Source organism: Neomonachus schauinslandi, chromosome 13, assembly GCF_002201575.2.
Source record: "Neomonachus schauinslandi chromosome 13, ASM220157v2, whole genome shotgun sequence".
NCBI classification, from domain to species: domain Eukaryota; kingdom Metazoa; phylum Chordata; class Mammalia; order Carnivora; family Phocidae; genus Neomonachus; species Neomonachus schauinslandi.
Window position 1 is genome coordinate 82,401,667 of NC_058415.1, and position 24,789 is coordinate 82,426,455.

The following is a 24,789-nucleotide window of genomic DNA, read 5'->3' on the forward strand; positions in this document are numbered from 1 at the left end:
GGACAGAGATATAATGGGATAAAATTGCTACAAAATTCAGTATAGTGAAAGAAGGAAAAAAAACCCCAACACCTTTAGAGATATGGCTATGAAGTGACAAAAGCCAACAACACATGTTTCTTTCTGCCTTTTTTCTTTAATGTTTCTTTGGTTTCTGGGAAGCCTGTTCCCATGAGGTCTTTGCTTCTTTTGGAAGCTGTTAACTGGCCTTCGCTGACAGAAGGACATTTACGTGGCGAAAGAGTGACGTGCCAAGGCCCAGTTAAAAGAATCCCAGAGGTTAGTGTAACCTGAACAGCTTTAAATTGGATATTCTGCTGATGTTTCCCAGTTGTGAAAGCTGTGTATTAAATCCACGGCCGCTACTTTCTTCCCCTTCCTTCTCCCTCCAGACGCTGTTCTTTAAATCAGGTACATGCCATGAACAGGAGCTGATCCAGCAAGCTCTCAAGAGTTGTTCCCAGCGACTCTGCCAAGGCTTGTAGGTTTAATCCATCCCTTCTCAACCCATTTCAGTAGGATTCCATATAGAGAAGGCTGTCATATTTTACATGACTCATCTCTTCAGGGTTAGAAGAGATGAAAAATCTTTGCTGGTGCTGAATGGGGAGAAAATGAACAAACTTCACTCCAACTGTACCCTGAAGTCAGGCTGGAGGGTTACCCTGGCTTTGGGCCCCAGTTCTTCCTGCCCATCCTTTAACTAGCTGTCAAAGGACTCATACTAAAGTGCAGGTCCGGTCATGTCACATCCTCCTCAGCAGTCTTTGGGGGCACGTCGGGAGCAGGCGTGTCTCCACCAGCTTCCAGTCTACCTGGAGAGCAGCATCTCCAGCCACAGCCTCTGCCGCCTTCTCCAAGTTCAGCCTCTGAATAAGTCGTTTCAGACTTAAGAGTAGCTATGTACTCCTTTCCTGGATCTGTGCCGCTAGCAAACTCCTCCTCTGGGTCTCTGTGAAAGCACTACTTTCCTCACATGGCTCTTCTGGGCATAAGCCCCCATTATTAATGGCACTATTCCTGTCTGCATGCCGGTCCTCTCACTGTAAACTCCAGGAAGACCCTGCCTCTCTTCCCTTCCGTGTCCCTAGTGGCACAGCATCTCTGCAAGTGAGAGCCGATGCAATGTTTCTTCCATAAATAAAAAGCAATTCCTACTTAAAATATATTCACAATATAAAGATAGTTAGTGGCCTGGCTTTTAGCTATTGGACCAACATTTTCCTGAGTCTCACAGAGTGGGGTATAGGACTCAAATTCCAAAACAATAATGGCAAGCTTAGACACACAAATATGCCACCTTTGGCAAGTCATGTCAATGGATTCATTCTTTCTTGTCTTTCTTTCTTTCCTTTCTTTCAATAATACGCCTATTCTGTAACTCTACAACACATCAAATAAATAAGTAAAAGCACTTTAAAATCTCTAAGGTGCTGTACAAATATAAGATGTCCTCATCACATGAATTCATTTGTAATTCTCTTTGGAAAAGTCATTCCAAAGAATGTTCCTGGTTAAGACAGAACTTGATTATTTCCCTCTTTTTAGCTTGAATTGGTTTGAGTCAAAATCCTATTTCAAGCAATAAAGCGACAGAGATCTTATCTCCAGACAATGTTCTTTTCATGTCTCCTTTCCCTCAAAAAGACCTAAAAGCTAAATGTCAAGATTTTAAAATTACCTATTCCTCATAAAAATTGAACTTTAAAGGTGCTTGATCATCATTCTCATTGGTGGTTTTCTAAAAGCCAAATCTCTGTAATTGGAGTAAAATGAATTTACCCATTTGGTTAAGAAAACAAACAGACAAACAAAAAAGAGAATTGTTTGGCTCTTTTCCAAAATGCAAAGTGGCAAAACAATGTACATCATTACTTAGGAATAGTGGTGAGTCAACCATAAGAAAAGTGTTATGATTTACCTGTGCTTAATCAGAAATAATATTATATCCCATAAATTATCATTAGCCACTTATTTTAAAAACAACTCTAAGGCCAACTCCATTTGTAAAAATAAGGTTCCTAAAAGCCTATGCTCATTCCTTATAGAATACAAAATTTTAAAGTAATAAAAGTATACAATTTGAATTATAGTCAACAAAGGGGTATTCTGAATATTTAATTGAAGTGCAAGTTGAAGAAAATGATCCTATCAAAATCTCACTCAGTGGGAGAATAGAAAGATAGTATGTGTAAAATTTGCCCAAAGTCATTAGTCACAATGAATATTCATCAGAAGCCAATTATCAATCCCATTTAATGACACCCCAAAAGATTTTGCCCTGAAGCAGCTGAATAGTCTAAGACTCCAGACAAAACTAGACAAATTATACAGCCAACAGCCAGTCTAGCCAGGACACAGATTGTAAAGTAAACCACTGGTGGGTTTCTAGACACACTTTTAGCAAATTCTGTCCTCAATTAAAGGTGCACAAGGTCAGTTCTATCTTGGAGCTTTCTGTATGGCTCCATTAGTTTTCTTTGAGGCAAAGGGAGAGAAAGAAAGAAGGCAACAGGGATAGGACAGGGAGAGTGATCAATGATAGAGCTGAAAAATCACGAAGACATTATGTATGTGTGTATGTGGTTGTGTGTGTGTGTGTAGACATATTTTTTTTTTTCTTAATTTAAGGTAGTTCTCAGATATAATGCCTAGATAGCCACAGTCTTTGATTCTAGTTCCTTGGCTGATTCCTAATGGTAGCTCTGCAGTTTAACATGAAACAAAAGTAAGAGTCTCCCCTTAAAACAAACAAACAAATAAGAAAAAAAAACCCCAAGGAATCCCCACAGTATATGTGCCAGGTACCATGTTAGCAGTTTAGGATACTGAAAAGTATTGTTTTAGAAGCGTGCATGTTTACATACGTACACACTCATCACCATATTTCACAGATGCAGAAACAGCCTCAAAGGTGAAATAACTTGCCCAAAGCCACACAGCTCATAAGTGACAGAACTGGGACTCACATCCAGGTCTGTCAGACTATAACGGCCACCGTGTTTCCACAATGCATAAATTAACTAAAAAGGTTTCTGACTGCCCACCCTGTGCCTGCACACCATGCTGAGGAGCCTGAACCAGGTGCGACACTGTTCCTACCAGCACGGCCAAATTACGTAGAAATATGTTTGCCTTGCTGTTAGATGACCAAATATCTGGGGTAAAATACCAATTAACAGAAAATAATCATTTTTAAAACAAACACAGATCTGATAATTTCCTGGGGGTTAGTTATATAAACTAGGGTGTTGTATTGTCTTTAATCCACTGGAAATTCTAGACAAGGGCATAATGATTGCTGGTCAAATGGAAAGGCTTACACCCCAATCTGGCACACCTATTTCAAAGTCTGGCTTTCTGTCATGTTTCCTTTCATATACTTGCATGGAGCTGCCATTAACTCTCTTTTTGATCTGAGCAAGCCGCTTCCTCTCCGGGGTCTCAATTTCACCTACAGGAAAAACAAGAAGTTGGATTCTGTCATCTTCTGTGCCCTCTTCCAGCTTTGACAATTTCTGATCTAGAGGAATTACCATCCTTTGACATGAAGAATGTGCCTCCCTTGCCCCAGCTCACCTTCTTCAGCTATACCAAGTGTAAGTAAAACAGAGTCTGTCTCAAAGCTAGTCTTACTTTTTCAGGTCTGCAGTTACAGGGGCCCACCTGGAATTCCTGTGTTACCTTGGAACTACCACGTTTCAGCCACCGCAGCCCTAACACCTGACTGTGGAGGGCACAGCCTTCCCCGGTGCTTGGCCCCCAACACTCTGGATATCTCAGAGGTAGATGATCTTAGGAGACCAGGGATGGGAGCTCCTCAAGGACGGAGACCACATTTGATTTCCCCTCCCTATCTCACTATGCTTGACACAGAGCAGGCGCTGGGCAAACATTGGGGAATATAAGAATGCCTCCAGCTTAATACCATGAGGAATGGTAGGCAAGATGACCAGACATTTAACGAACAGTAATTGCTTAAGAGATCATAATTAGAAGCTGCACATTTCTAAAAGATATTGAGATTCCAAGTTCTAAAGGCGGACAGAGGAAAAATCAGATGGTCACAGTCATTCTTCACATCCTAGATCTCAGGATGCTGAAAGATCAGACTGACACCTGCTTCATCACAGGGTTAGTTTGAGGCAGAATTTCGATTTCCCCTCTGAAGCCAAACACCAGGAAATTGATCAAAACAAAGAGTACAGAAAGAATACCAGATTACTAGGCTTTAAAGATAGGTCATTTTTAAGTCCACTCATTTCAACCACGAATCATCCTAAGTAGAACAGTTGCAGAAAACGTTGTGTGTCTTGTAGAAGTTGTTAGCTCTCCCAGTTTGCGAACCGGATTCTTTTATTTAATTCTAAACCATGTTTGTAGTCATCAAGAAATAAACGGTACCATGATTCAAACCGTGTTGCTGACTTTGTTTTTGATTTTTATTTATTCTCAAATAGAAAACCCACTATGAGATCAACAAAAAGTTTTTTTGCAGGTACTTTATGAAAGTTAATCTACTCAACCCTTCCAAGGGTATGAGAAAAACCTTTCATTATAAACGGTTCAGCTATGATCAAATTGTGTTTACTATATTTAGTGAGGGAAGAGTTGGCTTTTAAGAAACTATCAAAGATGCTTTAACAGAAAGACAATTTATAAAGCCTTAGAAATCAAAGACCTTTGGCTGGTCTAGACAGATGCCAGACATGTGCGTGGAAAGAGGGAAAAGAGCAAAGAATGTCCTGCTTTTCTTAGAAGCCAAAATGTAATGCTTCTTTAATATATATATACATATATTTTTTTGCAGGGGGTGGGGGCAATCTTTCTTCCAGTAGTTTCTCTTTGTTGGATGGAACACATCCTACCTCTTGCTTCTCCACTATCCTCTGGCAAAAGGGAAGGGGAAAAAAAAAATATCCAGCACACCAACACGGAGTCGAGCATCTAAGAGCGAGATCATCCAGTCAACAGGAAGCTTTCTCAGGAGATCACCTGCTTAATCACTTCTCTCTTTCCTTTTTTAAAAAGCGACCTACTAGGTAAAGTAAATAGAGTAAGTTATTAGCCAGGGCAACAAGCTTTTGTGCCAAGATCTGACACTGCAAAATATCAAAGCAACTAAAACTGCCAGAGAAAAGCTCTAGCTTTCAAAACAGAGGCAGAAACGATGGTATGGCACACTATAATGTAAATAAGCCCACAGCACCAAGAGTGAGGGGAGTGAAGCCTTTTCTTTAAGATGAAAGAGAAAAAGGCAAAGTTACATTGAGATTGATAATTCATTTTAATACAGGGACAGCAAGGTGCTGTCACTCCTCCATTCTGTGCCTGTGACAGACATTACTAACTGTGGAGTCAGGACACGGCCTGAGGATTCCTCTGAACACGCAACCATTGTCAATGGATCTAAGCTGGCACTGAAAAAGAAATCTATCGGCCACCTCAAGTTTCATATAAGTGGATATTAATAGTTCTTTGAAAATATTTCTAAGATCATGATTTATGTTTAGCTAATTTACACTGCTGCTTTCATAAAGAATCACATTTTTTAAAAAAAAGAAAGATAGCACTGGGCACCTGGGTGGCACAGTCGGCGTTGGCTCAGGTCATGGGGTCATGAGATTGAGCCCCGAGTCGGGCTCTGCGCTCGGCATGGAGTCTGCTTAAGACTCTCTCTCTCTCTCTTCTGCCTCACCCCCCCCACCCCGCACGCACACTCTAAAAAGAATCTTACAAAAAAAAAAGAAAGGTAGCATAACTGAACATGGAATCATGAGTACCTATCTATCAGGTATCTGTACATAAAGAAAACAGGAAACTTCAGGTGGTAGGAGTCACTAGATTTGAAGGCATGTGGGGAAAAAATCTTCCCTGTAGCATTTTTTCAGGCAAATCCAACCTTCGAAAATACTAGTAAACTCAGAAAGACTGAAGCTGTAATATAGCTACCACCGTGACCACTTCACTTCCTCTGCATTGACTACTGCAAGCACTGTTCCAAGTGCTTCTATATTAGTTTACTCATTTAATCTTTGTAACAGCCCTGTAAGGTAGGTAACACTACTGTCCCCACTCTACAGATGAGGAAACCAAGGTGACTACATATTTAAGGACCTTGTGCAAGGTCATAGAGCTAGTGGCAGAGCTCGGAGATGAACCTAGGGAGCCTAGCTCTGGAGTCTGCTCTTAGCTCACAGGAAACTGCCTCTGTGCTAGGATCTGTATTAATCCGACTATTACTGAGAATTCACTATGTGTACAAGCCATGCCCTCAAGCAATTTAAAATAGAGAAAGATCAAAATGCAAACAATCAACTTCAACACAAAGGCATTATGAAAGAGGTGGTATAACAGAGGTTCAAGTGTGTTAGCACATAAAGAAGGAATCATTAATTCTGCCTGGGGCAAGAATCAGGCCTGCTTCCTAGAGCGAGCGAGAGAGACATCAGAGCAGAGTCTGGACGGATGAAGACAGGAAGCTGCTAGTCCTCCTCTCCGGGAGCGTGGTCAGGTGGTAACACTGGGTCAAGTACACACAGCAACTTCTTAGGCCTCTCAGCCTCTATGCAGTCATGACCGTGGAGACTCAAACAAGAAATGACAATTTAGTCAATGACTAAGTGACTAATGAGAAGTGGGTGGATGTGGAAAACCTCATATGAGTTGCCATGACTATTCTTTGTTGCTTGGATTCATTCACCATCTACTATCACCAGCGATACTAATTAAAACTTCACAACACTTCCAGGATCTCTATAGCCCTCTTTGCTTCTAAAGTCAAATCAGGTTTTACTGCCCTTTAGAGTCAACTAACCTCTGCTGACTGAGCAGTATGTGCCCAGCACTGGGTGACGTGCTTCACATCTACGACCACTGAACTCTTTCAACAGGCTTAAGGTGGGTATTAATACTATCCCCATTTTTACACAAGAGGACAGAAAGATTCAGAAAAATCAAGTAATTTGCCCAAAGCCATATGGTTAGGGAGGATTAAGTACACAGGTAGGAACTGAACAAAAGCATCCTGACTTGAAGTCTGGTTCTCTCTCATACAGCCCTGCTGTCCTTTTTCTTGGGAAAAGATCACCAGCATGGTTGGCTGAATCATCTAGCTGGCAGACTACATAGCTATCAAGATAGTAAAAGAGAAAAAATGTGAGTTTGCATAAGATCTGTACCAACCTAACAGCACAGTCTAATCTCACATCACACTAAGGCTCACCAAAGTGACCACACTTTCAGCCTACAGAAACCACAGGAAATCGTGAGTCCTTATTCTTGCTGACTTAGCACCTAGTAGGCGCTCAAATTTCTTTAATAAAATCCACATGACATTTGCCAACATGGGTGCCATTTAGGGCTTTTCAAGCATATTAAGATATCGGTGACTTGAATATTACCCGTTAGTGCTTTTTGGTAGAGATTTGATTCTTAAGAGTCATATAAAAGTAAGCTATAATCAGTCCTTTAACCTAAAGAATATACTATTTCACAAACTGACCACACCACTAAAATAATAAATAAGATTCTCGGCCATGTTCTCAATGCAATGCCTAAAAAGAACTCTCACCTCTCTCTCCTTACACACATGCACCCTAAATTACAATGGTGGACTGCATCAGCAACCAACATTATTGACAGCTTACACAGATCATACTTAGCTCTGTCTGATCCTAGACTAGTCAGTGTCAAAATCAAAGCTCTCCTAAAGAGAAACATGGAAACAAAGAATTGTGCTAGCCTGTAGTCATGTCTTCTAAACAAACTTAATCAGGCTCCATTATGTAGTCTCAAAATGAAAATTAGTCTAATGATGCAAAATAACAGTAATCAAAAAATAAATATTGTTTTTGTCTTATTAGAGAACGGTCTATTCACTGTTTCTGAATCTGGCTGTATATCAATCATTTAAGGAACCTTAAAAAAATAGACTTTTTGTGGTTTCATGCTAGACCTTTTGAACCAGAATGTCTGGAGGTGGTACTCCCAAACCTGGATTTTTAACAAGTTCTCTGGGTCATTCTAACACAAATAACCCATGGATCAGTGTTTGGGGATCACTAGCAATCTGAATCCTGTGTCTAGCCCAAGGCGGGCTTAATGCTCACTGAAGCAATGGGAGCAGAAGCAGGAGAGGAAGAGCAAGAACTAGTTAGGGATACCTTGGCTGGTTGAAATCACAGCAATTTTTAAAGTATCACTAATTAAACTGTTGATGCTCTCTATATTACAGAGCCTCTATAACATCTCAAGGTTCTTCATTCTAGATATAGTTCAACACAAACGGGAGAAAACTAACTCACACATAATTAAATGAAGAACATAGTTCAAAAAGCAGTTAACTGTATTTACATTTCAAAACCAGAGAAAAACCACATAAATAAAACCTACCAATCTTTTCTCCTACTTCCTGCCGATGGAAGTTCCTTTCATTTCTTTCTAAGTTTTTAATATTCTCTGAGCCACAATAAAATTTTATGTGATGAAGATTAGAGAGGCTACACTATTTGAAAGTTTGGCTGCAGAGTCTGTATTTCACGCCCCTTTACTACATTTTGTTAAGGATTTCCCTCTTCACTGAGAGGATTAGTTTTCTTCTCACTTCTTTGAATACTCTTCTTAGGTTGTTAGTGTGAACTAGGTTAATCTCTCTTTTTTAACATATAAAAGATGAACAAACAAAATGTTTGATTTATTTTATTTTTTAAATAGAACACTAAATTTAGTCTTAGAATTCTCTGTTTGGTAAGTTTCCAGTTACAAGGTCTTGGCTTCCCTTGAGCACAGTTTGAAACAAAATAATGCAGTTTGTTCCTACGGCTGGAACATGCAGAGTGGAGTGTGCAGGCAAAGAGGCCCTGGCTCTGGTCCAGTATTTCCAACCTTCTTAAACTGCCACTCTCACCTCTGCTTCGAGAGATCGGCAGATAAGCAAACGGGATTAGTTATTTCCAGTCTAGAAGAGCTAGGAAAGCTTGACACACGTCATTCGGGTGCACATCCCATGATACAGGTTGGCATAGGCATGAACGGGTGGAGTTCATCAAGAAAGAAGTGAAAACGAAGCCAGATCTGAAAACCCTCATAGTGCACAACCTGGCCCTTCTTAGGTGACAAGACCAGGTGGTGCCGAGATAATGGAGGCTGTTAGGGGGAGTGGGTGGGACAGGCCTGAGGTGAGGTTGGGAGGGCACCCATCCCCACCCCTTCACCCCTACACTAAGTATCACCCACGTTCTCTGGGACTAATACTTAGGAAGAAACTGACAGGGAGAAAAATCAGTTGGTTTTTTTTCTTCCCTAAATGAGGTACTATCAGAAAAGTCACAGTTCTTTTCATAGTTATGGGCAGTACATCAAAAATTAGGTGTGGAAGCTCAATTAATCAGGTAGTGGTCTTGCCACTAAACTGTGCTTCCTTCCTCAGAACATGTTTTTAAAAAGCATCCGCTGAATAAAACAAATATACATTCCTTTGGAAAGTAAATATGCCTTTGTCATCATTTACTGGGTATTCTCAGTTTACAAAACTTCTTATACTACCCCTAAATTATAGAAGGAGCGATTAGGGCCAAGATGCCCAGGGGCTGGAAGGAACTGCAGCACAGGAGCCCAGAAGCAACAATGAGTTGCGGAAGATATGCCCCAGGGACCCACTAAGGCTGTGTTCATGGCAGGGGAACGGCAGGGGTAAGGCTCGTATAGGGGCGCATCTAACCACCCGCAGAGAGAGTGGGCTGAATCTGAGCAGTGCTCATGGAAACGGGGCTTTGCCTAATAGGGTGAGCGTGTCAGTGAGAAATTCACATACCGGCCTTCTGTTTCCCTGGTGCCAAGTGGTGCCAGGCACAGAGTAAGTGCTCACGAAATCCAAAATAAAAAGCTTTGAATGTGCATTCAAAGGCAATGGGTCTTAATCCCATCTCAGACAAGGCACTTCAACTCTTCCAGTGCCAAACATTTTCATCTACAACAGGACAAGAAAACCAACTAGCTCCTAGGGTTGCTCTAAGTACTAATGAACACCTACATGTATGATTAGCACAATGCCAGGCACATAGTTAAGTAGTTCAAAAAGGTTACCTTAAAAGAATTTTAACAGGGTGTGAGGGAAAACTGGGGACCTTCCGTATAAAATACAGGCTATGAATCAAAACACAGGGCATTCCACATACTTAGTCCACGGATGCGGTCAACATGCCTCTTTGGCAAGTCTTGGAACTATTTACAGGCTACACAAGAAGTTCCTCTACTTACTATACAATCAGGACTGATTTTTTTTACCCAAACCAGTATTACTCAGCTCCATCAGCCACCTTATCCTCTAGGCTTGGCTCAGACTATCTTTGTGGTTCTCCAGGAGAATTCTCAAATTCCCTCAGTGGGATGGATATTCTTAACAATGTACCTCTGGCTCCTTAGACAGTTCCCATGCAAGCGTTCTGACAATAGTTTGAGGTGACACCCAATACACAGAACTTGATCCCCAAGGCAAGCACTTTGAAGGGGCTATGCTTCATCTCTATGTGTAATTCTCCCAGTTGTTTCTTCCCGAAGACACACAGTATCACAAGGACCCATCTGCATGTCTGTCTCTCCCATCTACGACATGGCCTTGGTCAGCTTACTCCATCTTTCTGAGTAGATAAGCCATTCTGCAAAATGGGGATAATACTGAGCTTCCAGGACTGCTGTTGAAATTACATGATATCACCTCCATAAAGGTCTTCTTTTAGACCTACCTGCTATCCATAAGAGTTACCAAAAAGCAACATGAGTTAAACTCAGATATAAAAACCTGGAAGAAAAATGGGGCTTTTGGGCTAAAAGAGATCACAGTGACGTATTTACATTAGAAGAACATGATTTAGTTAAGCCTTCCCTATTTATCATTTATAAAGGAAAAACAATCAATACACATTAACTGAGCAGAGAGAACAAAAACTCACATTTTTCTTATACAGAATATCATATTATTGACCCAGAAAGCCTGAAATGAGTATTACCTGACTCTGAACTAAACACTGCTGGGCTTGTTTCTATTGACACAGTCATCTTTATAGAAAATGGCACTCTGGAGTGTTTGACAGCTTTTATCTTTCAGATGCCTGACAGTCCTGAGGAGCATCAAGCCTACATCTTACCAAAGAAAATTGAGAAAAATGGGGTTTGCCAAAGTATGATAGGCCACATCTGGGTTCGTCAAGAGAGGGTCATCAGAAACGTCAGGCTATTAAAATAACCTTTGCGTTCTGCCACTCATTGAAAAGATAATAAAAAGCCACTGTTGAGGAAATAAAAGGCAACAATTAGAAAACTTTCAATTCTGAAATTGGAGAAGTCCAAAGGCTTAGATAAAACTGATGTCTGCTCAGCTACTTTATCCCCAAAGAAATTACACATCGGGATGCTGATCACATGTGAGATATAAGGAGATTCCCCCCTCTCCCTGAAAAGGTTTCTACCATCAATCAGTAAATTTCAGAACACAGTTAAAAATCAACTGTTTGTTAAAAAAAGTTTAAGTCAAAGTGATACATGTTTATAGCCTTAAAAACAAGACAAAAAAGTACAAAAGGCTTATACTGAAAAGCAGCTGTCCTTAACCTTAATTCATAGTAATCACATTCGACACAGTATTTATCTTTTTTTTTTTTTAAAGATTTTATTTATTCATCTGAGACACAGAGATACAGAGAGAGAGAGCATGAGCAGGGAGAGAGGCAGATGGAGAAGGAGAAGCAGGCTCCCCGCCGAGCCAGGAGCCCGATGTGGGGCTCGATCCCAGGACCCTGGGATCATGACCTGAGCCAAACGCAGATGCTTAACCATCTGAGCCACCCAGGCGCCCCTATCTCCTTATTTCTAAACAATTTCTTGATTTTAAATTTTAAACAATATTTGACTTCCCATTACAGATGTTAGTAACTTATTACACACACACACACACACACACACACATTATATATATACATGCGCATGCCAGACTATTCTAAGAGTTTTCTAAGTACTAACTCATTTTAATTTTACTTGATATGAGGTCATTGGTGACCTGAACAAAAGCTGTTTCAGTGGAGAGGACGGGGCTAAATCCTGATAGAAGACTGGGGAGAGGGGAGGAAAGGAATTAGTAAATAGAAATAACTCTCAAGACATCTTGTTCTAAAAGGGAGAATTAAAATGGGATAAAGGGGGTGTGGAAGTTTTGTTTTTAAGTGTGGGAGATATTATACCACGTAAGCAAGCTCGTAAGAATGGCCAGTAGAGAAGAAAACAGTGATGCAGCACAGAGGAGCTCAAGGCTGGAGGAATTCCCTGATGGGTCACAAGAAGGCATTCTTTGACCATCTATCTAAAACCGCAATGCCTACCACCTCACCCTCCCCATTCGGTCTCCTTCCTTATATCAACACTCCTTAGTACGCATCATTAGCTACTGTGCTATGTATTTAACTTACCTAGTTTGCTGAAGGTCTACCTCCTAGAATTAGAACGTAAGCTTCGGGAGGACAGGGATTTTTGCCGATTTTGTTCACGGTTGTATCCCCAGTGTCTAAGATAGTGCCATGAAAAATACTGGTTGAATGAAGTCAGGTGGATAAGCACAGTGGAGGAATAGAGACCTCAGGAGGTCGACAGGTATGGAAGGGGCTCATGCCACTCTCCTCTGAGGGCTTCCACTAGGTATGTACGGAATTTCAGGTGAAAAATCATTTCCCCCTAGAAGTTCAAGATGCTGTTTCACTGTCTTCTGGTTTCGAGAACTGCCAGTGCCAAATCTCGTGCAATTTCAATTCTTAACCTTTATACAAGAACTGCTTTGTCTCTATACCTTTGTTGTAAAATTTCACAATGAAGGGGCCTGGTACCTTCTTTTTTTAACTTGTCAAAAATTTTGAAATATATATACATATAAAAGTATGTGTATTATATAATCAACTTTTTTTTTTTTTTAAAGATTTTATTTATTTATTTGACAGAGAGAGACATAGCGAGAGCAGGAACACAAGCAGGGGGAGTGGGAGAGGGAGAAGCAGGCTTCCCGCAGAGCAGGGAGCCCGATGTGGGGCTCGATCCCAGGACCCTGGGATCGTGACCTGAGCCGAAGGCAGACGCTTAACGACTGAGCCACCCAGGCACCCTATATAATCAACTTTTAAGAGAAAAAAACTTAAGCATCCCAAACCCAGCACCCTAACTTCATGGTTGGCAAGCTATAGCCTTAACGCCAAGTCTGGTCTGCCTATTTGTGTAAATAGAGTTTTGTTGGAACACAGCCACACCCACTAGTTTACGGATTGTAAACTGTAAGGTTGCAGTCCAGTAATTATAAGACCGTTTGGCTTATAAAGCCGTATTTACTACTGGACCCTTTACAGAGTAGTCTGCTGATTCCCTAACCAACCTCAAGACAGAAAACAATATTTTTGATGTCCCTTATATGCCTCTTCCCAACTCTACTGTTTTCACTCCCTTTTTTTTTTTTTTTTTTAAAGATTTTATTTATTTGAGACAGAGAGAATGAGAGAGAGAGAGCACATGAGAGGGGGGAGGGTCAGAGGGAGAAGCAGACTCCCTGACAAGCAGGGAGCCCGATGCGGGACTCGATCCAGGGACTCCAGGATCATGACCTGAGCCGAAAGCAGTCGCTTAACCAACTGAGCCACCCAGGCGCCCTGTTTTCACTCCCTTTGAGGAAACTACCACCTGAATTTTGTGTTAATCATTCCTTTTCATCCCCCATGCAGTTTGTATGTATCCCTAAATAATACACCACTTAATTTTTCTTACTTGAATTTTGTGTGAATGAAATCATACTGTACATTCTTCTGTAGCTTCTTTCATCAGAAACCTAATCATGGGGCGCCTGGGTGGCTCAGTTGGTTAAGCGACTGCCTTCGGCTCAGGTCATGATCCTGGAGTCCCTGGATCGAGTCCCGCATCGGGCTCCCTGCTCGGCAAGGAGCCTGCTTCTCCCTCTGACCCTCCCCCCTCTCATGTGCTCTCTCTCTCTCTCATTCTCTCTGTCTCAAATAAATAAATAAAATCTTTAAAAAAAAAAAAAAGAAACCTAATCATGTTGGTGGCTTAGTTCTTTTTCCCTGATATAGTACTCCATTGGATGACTATACCATAATTTAGGGGTTCTCTGTTGGTAGTCATGCAGGCTCTGTCCAGGTTTAAAAGACAAAAGCAAAAAAACCAATGCTGCTATGGGATATATGAACATGCTTGTACATATATCCCTCTACAAATGACCAGTGTGTGTAGGTACGTGTATGTGCACACACAAGCAGGCACGCACACACAGTTCTACCTAGGGATGGGACTGCTGAGTTTTGAGTGTATGCAAATAGTTTTATGCCAAATACTTTTCAGCCTAGTACATGAATTCTCCAGTACAATTTCAATATAACACTTGACTTTATCAGATATCAAATTTTTACAAACCTAGTGTTTTAATCATTGTAGTTTTAATTTGCTTGTCTAGGATTACTAATGTAGTTGAGCATCTTTCCACATTATTATTAGCCATTTGTGTTTCTTCTGTCAAATGCCTATTTGTGCTTTTGGCCAATGTTTCTATTGATAGATTTGTCTTCTGCTTTTTTTTTTTTTTAAAGATTTTATTTATTTATTTGACAGAGAGAGACACAGCGAGAACAGGAACACAAGCAGGGGGAGTGGGAGAGGGAGAAGCAGGCTTCTCGCCAAGCAGGGAGCCCGATGCGGGGCTCTATCCCAGGATCCTGGGATCATGACCTGAGCTGAAGGCAGACGCTTAACGACTGAGCCACCCAGGCGCCCTGTCTTCTGCTTTTTAACTGCAGTAATTCTTCATATATTTCACATATTAATCCTCTGTCGGTTTTACATATGGCAAATATCTCAACTCCCGCTTGTGATGTGTCTTTTCATTCTCCAAATGGTATTTTTTAATGAACAAATATTTGCAATTTTAATCTTTTTCTATATGCAATGTATGTTTCGGATTATTTGATTAAATCCTTCCCTACTCTGAGATCACAGAGATTATTCATTTTGTCTTCCCAAAGTTTTAAAATTTTGCCTTTAAGTCCTTGATCCATCTGGAATTCAGTTTTCACATGGTGTTAAGAAAGAAATTGTCTCCCTTTTCTTCCCCATGTAGATAATCAATTATTGAAAAATCCATCCATTCCCCCAGATTTTACAATGCCACCTCTGTCGTATATAAAGAGCCACCCCTCCCCCAACATGGCCTGTTTCTGCAATGTCTATCCTGTTCCATCAAGACTATTTGTATATTCCTGTGCCATTACTAACATCCTAATTACTACAGCTCTATAAAAAGTTTTGATTCTGGTAAAGCAAGCTTCCACAACCCATTCTTTTTCTTCAGGTATGTCTTGGCTCTTCCCTTGGACTTTTCTGCATTAATTTTAGAATCAGTTTGCCAAGTACTGTATAAAATCCTAATGGGATTTTGAATGGAACTGCATGCAATCTATAGATCGTTTTAGAGTGAAAGGACATCTTCAATACATCAAGTCTTCCTGTTCATGAACACAGTCAGGCTTTTTCTCCATCTACTGGTGACCATATGAATATTCCGTTTATTTTTAAAGATTTATTTATTTTAGAGGAAGAGAGAAAGTGCGTGTATAAGAGCGAGCAGGGGGAGGGGCAGAGGGAGAGACAGAATCTCAAGCAGACTCCTCACGGAGCCCAAAGCGGGGCTCAATCCAACGACCCTGAGATCACGACCTGAGCTGAAACCAAGAGTCGGACATTCAAGTGACCAAGTCATCCAGGTGCCTCATGAATTTTCCCTTTTAATATATTAATGTGTAAGTTATATTAATAGATTTTTCTAGTATTATCAACCTTACATTTCTGGAATAAATCCAACTTAGTTATTATGAATCATATTTTTAAATACATTTGCTACTATTTTATTTAAAACTTTTACAGCTATGTTTATGAGCGAGATTGGCTGATAAACTTTCTTGTAATGTCTCTTCCTTGTGTGGCTGAATGTCAAGGTTATACAATTAAACATTAAAACAAGAAACATTATACAAGAAAAGTAGGAGTGTATTCCCTTTTCTTTCTAGACTCTCAAGAAGAAGCCTAAGATTGAAATGATCTGTTCCTTGAGATGTTTGATAAAACATACCTGTAAAACCATCTGAGCTGAGTGTTTTGGGGGAAAAAAAATTATGTATTGATTCAATTTCTATAAATTAAATAACCTATTCGATTTTTCTCTTTTTGATTCAATTTTGGTAAGTTGTATTCTACTGTCCATTTCATCTTAGTTTTTAAATACTGGCATAACATTGGTAATAGTATTTTCTGTATTTTTAAAAATCTCTGCTGCAAAAAAAAAAATCTCTGCTACATCTGCTCTTTGTGCTTGCTGATTTATTCTTTAGTTCATTTTAGTTTTGGAAAAGAGCAGAAATAAATTTGTTTAATCCACTATATCTAAACAAAAAATTACATAGAAGGTACATTCTTCCTTATCTATAAGGAGGCGGTAATAACAGAACTTACTACACACTGATATAGTGAAGATTAAATGAGTTAATAGATGCAAAGTGCTTAGCACAGTGCCTGGCACATATTAAGAGCTCAAAAATGTCACGATTGGGGCGCCTGGGTGGCTCAGTCATTAAGCGGCTGCCTTCGGCTCAGGTCATGATCCCACGTTCCTGGGATCGAGCCCCGCATCGGACTCCCTGCTCAGCAGGAAGCCTGCTTCTCCCTCTCCCACTCCCCCTGCTTGTGTTCCCTCTCTCACTGTGTCTCTCTCTGTCAAATAAATAAATAAAATCTTTAAAAAAAAAAGTCACGATCATATTATAGGGAATTTAAATTACACTAATATGATGTCTTTTTTTTGTTCTACTAAAGTTTAATACTCCAATGCAATAGTAACAGGTTGCAGACTAGACTCTTTCAACTGTACTTTTATTCTTTTTTTAAGTTTTATTTAAGTAATCTCTACACCGAATGTGGGGCTCGAACCCACAATCCCGAGAATAAGAGTCACAGGCTCCTCCGACTGAGCCAGCCAGGCTCCTCAACTATACTTTTATTCTAACTGGCTTCATAAAGATGTAGCAATAAATCTGGATGGCAATCTTCTCATTCCCAAACTGTCTGGATATTCAAGCCCTGAGATTATGAACTGCACTTCTAGTTTAAAATAAAATGCCAAAAAAAAAAAGCTACCTGGGATGTTTTTCCCTCAAGGGCAAAGGCCATGCTTTTATCACCTACTGCGTGCTCTGATCCTGGCACAATCAAAAAATTGTGAGTTCCTGACAAGCAAACAATACCAAAGAAATAACAAAATAATGAAGTTATACTAAATACCATAAAGAAAACTAACAGCCTCACAAAGTTTTCATTATTAGGCACCTTGTATTCGTGGGTAAATACACAACTGGTTTTATCCATAGACCCTTCATTAGGGAAATTCTCACTATCAGAAGGTCCTTCTACCCTCTCTAACAGAGAAGTACCTGTTAGGCATTCCACTCCCAGTTAATTCCTGTATGCAAGCTTGACCTCAAAAGAAAAATAATACTATAAACAGATATTGAACTTTAGTTAATATATACATACACAATTATTTAGGGGGATATATACTGATTTACTTTAAAATGCATCAAAAAATACGATGGATTGATGGATAGCACGTGGCATGGGCGGATGAATAAATATGTGCCAAAGAAAGAGTAGTCAAATGTTCATGGCAGAATCTAGATCGGGTTATATGGGTGTTCACCGTAAAATTATTTCAACTTTCTATGTTTGAGAATTTTCAAAATAGAATATAGGGAAAGATATAAACTCTGTACCTGTCAAGTTAAAAAAAAAACCTCAAATAAATAGAATATGAAAAATATTTATATTATCCATATAGCAATAGTTATTACAATATAAAAGACCTCATTCCAATTTATTAAAAAACAAACAAAAAACAAGAGTCCTATAAGATAAATGGGAAAAGACATTAACAAAATATAAATGGGAAATAAACCCATGGAAAATATTCAGTAACCTCTAACCAAAGAAAAATAAAGCAAACCTGCCATACCACTTTATGCCTATTTTATTAGCAAAATTTAAACAAATATGCATGAATACACACACAATTCTGGCAAGGCTGCAGTAAAAATGGGAACTCATATATGGCTGGCAGCATTCACCATAAACAAGCACAGTGTGTTTGGGAAGCAGTCTGGCAGTCCCTAAGTCACAGTGCTCAGCAAGTCCTTTGACCTGATGGTCCTACTCATTAGACTATGAACTGCATCCATCAAAAGCAGCCAAAAATTGTTCACTGCAGTATTATCTACTAAAGGATGAAACTATGAACAAGCTAAATGGCCATCAAGAGAAGAAAGGTTTAGTAAATGATGACATATCAGTACAATGGAATATGATACAGACATGTAAAAAAATGACAATGATGGAAGCGTATGTGAAAATATGCAAAGTGTTCATACCCAGACCAAATGGAAAACTATAATTGATTGTGAAGCTATAAGAGTCAATGAAAACATGCACTGGCACTGTAAAGAAACATGAATAATTAATGAAAATGACATGTTGAGGGGATTGTGGCTGATTTCTTTTCCTAAAATTGTCTTTCATCTTCCCGATACATCTTTCCATTGAAATAAAATAATTAAAAAGCCCATCTCAAGACTGTCTACTCACAGTGCTGAGCTTGCTGCAGACGATGAGAATCCGGCGTTCGTACAGCATACTGGCATACAGATGTAACATGTTGTTTACATCCACGGCCACAAAATATTCTGTCAGATTTCTCTAGGAGAAACAAGAAGGGGAGATTTGTGGCTTATTTTGTTTGTTTTTATTACAAGCGGGATCTTAAAAAAAGTATGAGAAACAAGATCATCAGAAAGCATACTCTCCTCTGCCCCTGTCCTATTCTTTCCACCTGGGAGACCGAATCCCGTGCTTGTGTAAAATCATGAAATGCAAAGTTGGAAGAGACCTCAGAGATGAAGCACTTCTGTGTGCTGATTACAGTTTACGTGAGGTCACGGGCAGCACCACACGGCTGTGCCTATCAGTTCCGAAAGGTGAGCAGGACAGGAAGTCTGCAATCTTACAAATGAGGAAAGCAAGCCTCAGAGAGGGATGCCAAGACCAAAAAGTCTCATAAGCGATAAAGACCGGACTGCAGCTCAGATCTTCTGACCCCAGATCCTAGAACTTTCCCAATGTGTCGTACCATACGTCTAGGCAAGAGAAAGGACCCGGGGACCAAAATGCTTTTTGGCACAGAGCCCGTTTCTGTTCGACAGATCCCACCCGCAAAGGCTAGGCATGCTCCTCTCTTGTCATCACTGCCGGCGTCCCCCTCCTCCATCGCTGACATTGTCTAAAAGGGCTCGGCTGGAATTAGAGCAATTTTGAAGATTTACAATTTCCAAGTATTTCACTCAAAAGGGGGGGGGGGGGGGGTGGAAACTGCAGACAAGCAGCAGGAAGTGGTGACAAAGCAGTGTTTTAACTAGCTTTTGTCTGTACCCGGGGCTTCTTTTAATTAGTACTATAGATTGGTACTCTTCAGATTTCAGAAAAAATATAATGTGTTTCATTTCTGCAACCCTTTCTATACCCACCTGACTTTAATAATACACATGAATATGTTAATTTCTTCAATGTTACAGGTTTTCAATGCCACACAATATAATCCTCTGAAAATGAAGGGGATCAGGGAGGGAAGGAATACTACTTGCCAGGGGTTTGCCGTTTATAATGATGAAAGAGCTATAAACCCATAAATTCAAGTAAACCAGGTGGATTTTTACATGCAAAATAGCATAAAGTGCTTTTCAACAATATAATGGGTTGGGAATAAGAATGGGCACTTATCTTATGATTTATTGTTCTTTGATTGGAATACCAGGTTAACCATCGACCTTTATAAATAGTGAGTGAATTAATAGCCCCATATACTGACTACCTACCAAGTACCAGGTACCATATCAGGTACTTCGTATATGTAATCTTACGCAGTTCTCACAAAACTCCAAGGAGGCATTTTCCCCCCAGTATCCAGATAAAGTAAGTCTGGGAGAGATTCAGTAACTGGTAGAGTCAGAATTTGGACTCAGATCCAACTCCAGAGCCCATACACTTTCCCTTACATTGTCCCACTTAAGTATTTTTAAACATCTATAATATACAAAGCTTTACATACATTATTTCACTTAATCTTGAAACCACTCCTTGAACAGACAATATCATCTCTACAGATAGGAAAACAGACAACAGAGAAAATAAAGTAATAGGACCAAGGTTATACACTATGTGGATCATCAGTCTCGGGTGAATTTGTCTCTAAACCTGTGCTCTTTGTTAATATCGGTACAAATAGTAGGTAAAACTTGTATTCAGGAAAGGAAGCATAGCATTGGAACAAAGCAGGATCGAAGTACACCTACTGAAAGAGAAAAAGTGTTGCTGTTAAGAACTGTTATCTCATTTATTGAGTAATCCTTCTGTGTTCGACAATAGGTACTCTACCTGTGTTCTCTCCAATCTTCTCAACAACCCTGAAAAAGGCATCATCATCTCCATTTTATAGATGAAGAAACTGAGGCCCAGGAAGGGTAAGTAGGCTCCAAAGGTCACCCAGCTAGAAAGGGCAGAGCCCAGTTTCAAAACCAAGTCTCCTGAATCTGAAGCCCTTGCTCTAACCACCACACAACTTGCCTCCTAACAAACTTGAAAAACAAAAAACAAACAAGCAAGGCAGTCTCAATTAGTCAACAAGTGGGTCTCTTGCCCAGTGGACTGAGGAGTGCTGAGCTAATGATGTCAGGGTGGGGTTCGCTCTGAAGACCGTGACATGGCAGAACTATTCTCGCAAACAAAAATACAAGGCCCTCAGCTGAGCATTTCAGTAAAATGCTTAACTGCTGATGAATTACATCAATTTTTCTTTTAGGAGAGGATGCAAGTAAAAAGAAAATAGAAATGAGGAGCTTAAAGAAGGCCAGAAAGCCCATTAGCACTTTTGACAGATCCAAAGATAACTCTGAAGCCACCAAAACGTGGCCTCAAGAGTCTGCCAAGAAGCTTCACGCTGGGTAGAAATATGTTACACAGCTTGCCGTCCAAATAAGGAGACACGGCGTCAGAGACAAATCCTGCACCTTATTTTGGTGGGAGAAAAAAAAAAATCATAAGGATACTTTTGTGGATGGGGAAGGAAACATTTCTGAAATCAAAACACCACTTGGTTGAGGCATAACCCCCAAGCCCAATCAGTTTCTGAGAGATTCAGGTGCTTGTTCCAAAAACTCTATACAGGTATGTTAAAAATATGTAACATTTAGCCAAATTCTCTCTAAACTGTCATGTACTTTTTTTGGTATTTCTCATCCCATCTGTGCTGATTACCAAGATATTTGTGTCTAAACAGAAGCTGTCTTTCTTATCTGCTTCCTCCCCTGCCTCTTTCCTTCTGGGATGCCACCCGCCTAGGCGGGTGGGAGTGGGTGGGAGTGGCAACAGCCCTGGGAACTTCGTTCAGCCGTGGGAGCACCTGCGGGGCAGAGCAGGCCTTGGGAGCAGCTGTAGGGAGCATTTACAGTTTCCACCAAACTTCGTCTCTGAAGAAAACCCCTTGGCAAGAAGGGTCTCCTCCCTGTGCCTTAAAGCATCCAGTGGCTTAAGCTACCAACCCTCAATTTCTCAAACCTGTCATACCTTTTCATACCCTCAGGCCTTTACTTCTGTTGTTTCCTCCTCCTAGAATGCTCTTCTCTTCCTTGAGGACACTCACTCACTTTTCAAGACCCAGGTGAAATGTTACCTCCTCCTAAAAGGCTTCCTCGATTCCACATTTGTCAAGCTCCTACACTTTGTGCTGGCATGGTTATTTGTCTCTATCTTATAACCACTTGGTTACAAGTATGTTTTTGTTCCTAGACTGAGGTCCCTCTGGGCAATGACATATCCCAACATCTAGCAGTTTGATAAAAGAATGAATCAGTAAGTAAAGAAAGCAATGACTGAAGACCTCAGCTCCTTAGCTGGAGTTTGAGCAGTGTAGCCTAAGAGAAATACACCAGCCTGAAAGACACCGTGGTATATTAGGAAGAACACAGCATTTGATATCAGAAAACTTGGGTCTAGGTTGGATAAGTGATCAAATACATAGTAATGGTGAAGGGTTCACGGAAAAAGAATGGACCCTGGCAACTCAAAAACTCATGTAAAATAGCTGGGGGTTGGGGAGGCTGTTAAAGGTATTTGTGGCTACATTTATTAAACGTAAAGAAGGGGCACCTGGGTGGCTCAGTCGGTTGGGCATCCAACTCTTGATTCCGGCTCAGGTCATGATCTCAGGAGCGTGGGATCAAGCCCCGTGTCTGGCTCCATGCTGGGCACACAGCCTGCTTGGTATTTTCCCTCCCCCTCCCCGCCTCTCCCTCTGCCTCTGCTCCTCCCCTCCCCACCCCATGCACACCCTCTCTCTAAAAAAATAAATGTGTAAAGAAATAGGTGGTTTGTTCATCAGGTAATGGGGAGGGGGCTGCATACAGAAGCAGGTCTTCATTTCACAGCCACGTAAGTCATAGGTCTTATGGGTAAGACAAGAGTATAGGGAATAGGGAATAAGGAGCAGAGGGAGCTCCATGGCACACTGTCCTAGGTCAAGATTGCAGCCAGAACATACTATGAGCTTATATTTCTAAGGGACACAAGGTATACTACTCTCCTAGCACTTTGCTTCAGTGGGACCAAGTCTTCAACCTCCCATTTCTGTCTCCTGTAATCAGCCAATCAACAAACACTTATTTAACTCCTACTATGTGTTTAGTACCATCCTGGGAGCTGGACCTGCAGAGATTAAGTAAAGATGATCCCCATTTTCCAGGAGTATAGCCTGGGAATGGGAATGGCATCAGTATGGTGTGCAAAGTACCATGGTCCAGGCTACACACACTCCAGGGCTGCCTGAGAAGGGCAGATTTAACTTTGCTGGATGGATACACAGGGGCAAGGCTGGGGAAGGCTTGACAGAGGAGAAGACAGCTGGTCTGGGTCTCCCAAGAGGGCTTCACTCAATGGACAGGGGGAGAAGCGTATTCCATGCAGAGACAGAAGCAGGGAGGAGAGAGGAGCTCCAGCAGGTCAGTAGAGTGAAGAGGAGGACACACGGCAGGGGACATGCTGGGGCAGGGGAGCTGGGTTCAGATTCTGTGGGAGCTTAGACTTTCCCCACGGGTAAGAGGGAGCTGCTGAAGGATCATGATACAGTTACATATGTGTTTCAGAAGGATCTTCCTAGAGATCCTATGGAGGATGTCCAGGAGAGGGCAAGTGGGAGGCAGGACAATCAATTAATAGGCTACCGCCATATTCCAGCAAAGAATGATTACAACAAATAAACTACGGAGATGAAAGCTTTGAATATGGATGTGACAGATCTCTGTAAAGTGAAATCACAGGACCTGATAATGAATCAGACCTGAGAAGAGGCGGGGGGGGCGGGGGGGGCCGGTGGAGAGAATTGCAGACAACACCCAGGCTTCCAAGTTACTGAGCACCACACTTATCCACGTGCCCAGTTTTCTTAAAAGGAGTCTACTCATTTAATGAGGGAATCAGCCCTCCTTCTAAAGAACCATCAATCCTATCAAGCATGGTGTTGCTGCTCACCTAGTCTTGGGCCCAGTGTCCTAGACTATAATGCCACCACGGCTAAGTCTAAATCACCACCCCCTTCATTCCCTGACAATTACCTCTCTGTGTGACTCACCTACTGGGAAGGAAAATCTTGCTTCGAGGGACTATTTCCAGTGTCCATGCTCAGAAGGGTTCAGTTTTCTCAGTGCCAGGACGTTTTTAGGCTTAAGGACATTCCGTTTCTATTCATAGAACTCAAGCATTCTTTCAGTTACATATCAATTATGTGCCCATGAGCATTCTCCTATCCACCTAGCATTCATAACGGGCTCACTCTGTAGGGCTGGGTAGCAGGAATATGAAGCTGACCACTACTCAGGGCTGGAAAGGGCTCAGGTCCAAGGAAGGTCTCTAGTCAACTGGGTCAGAACAGCCTGGAAATTGAGTTTTGGAAGAGGTGTGTGCTACACAAGCTCCTTAGCTTCTCCAGGCTCCTGTTTCTCATCTCTGCAAAGAGATGACGGTGAAGGTCCCGTCCAGCTCTAACCCTCTATGGCTCTAAATCCAGACAAAGAGGAAGGGAAGGCACCTGGCAAGCCTCATTTCCCCCAGGAGAAGCCCCATAATGGCTGCTCGCTTCTAGCTGTCCCTGCTGGCTCCCGTGCCAATCCAGGTGGCTGGGGACTTCGGGCTCACTGTGATCCACGCCCGGGGTGAGGAAGCAGGTGGGGGGTGGGGGAGATGGGCCAAGGATGGGAGGGGACATAGTGAGGCTTAGAGAAAAAGCGTCTTAGGTTCAATACCTTAGGGAAATGAGATAATCCCCAAACCAAAGAACCGACTCTAAGCTGGGTACTCCTTGGAGCCTTCGAAACAGATGCTAGTCCGCCCCACGGTCTGTCATTTTATTAGTCTTTGTGACTTTCAGCTTCATACACAGTACAGATGATAAAGACTTACTGTACTGTGTCTGGAGGAGGCTTCTAGGCAAGAGGCTTGGTTTTGCCAATGGGTCTTATTTCCTGAAATAACTCCTGCTTAGATTATTTTACCATAATGTAAACCTTTAAAATCCTCAATTGATTTTTTTTTTTTTAAGAATTTAGGTTACTT

The 24,789-nt window shown here is 41.2% G+C and overlaps 1 protein-coding gene across 1 annotated transcript in view; it reads right to left on the reverse strand.

Moving 5' to 3' along the window:
• DENND1A (DENN domain containing 1A) overlaps window positions 1-24,789 on the reverse strand; it is a 502,559-nt gene that overhangs the window by 220,279 nt on the left and 257,491 nt on the right. The window contains exon 9 of the mRNA XM_044920818.1: window positions 18,721-18,831. Coding sequence (XP_044776753.1) covers window positions 18,721-18,831 — 111 coding nt within the window. The remainder of the gene's footprint in view (window positions 1-18,720; window positions 18,832-24,789) is intronic.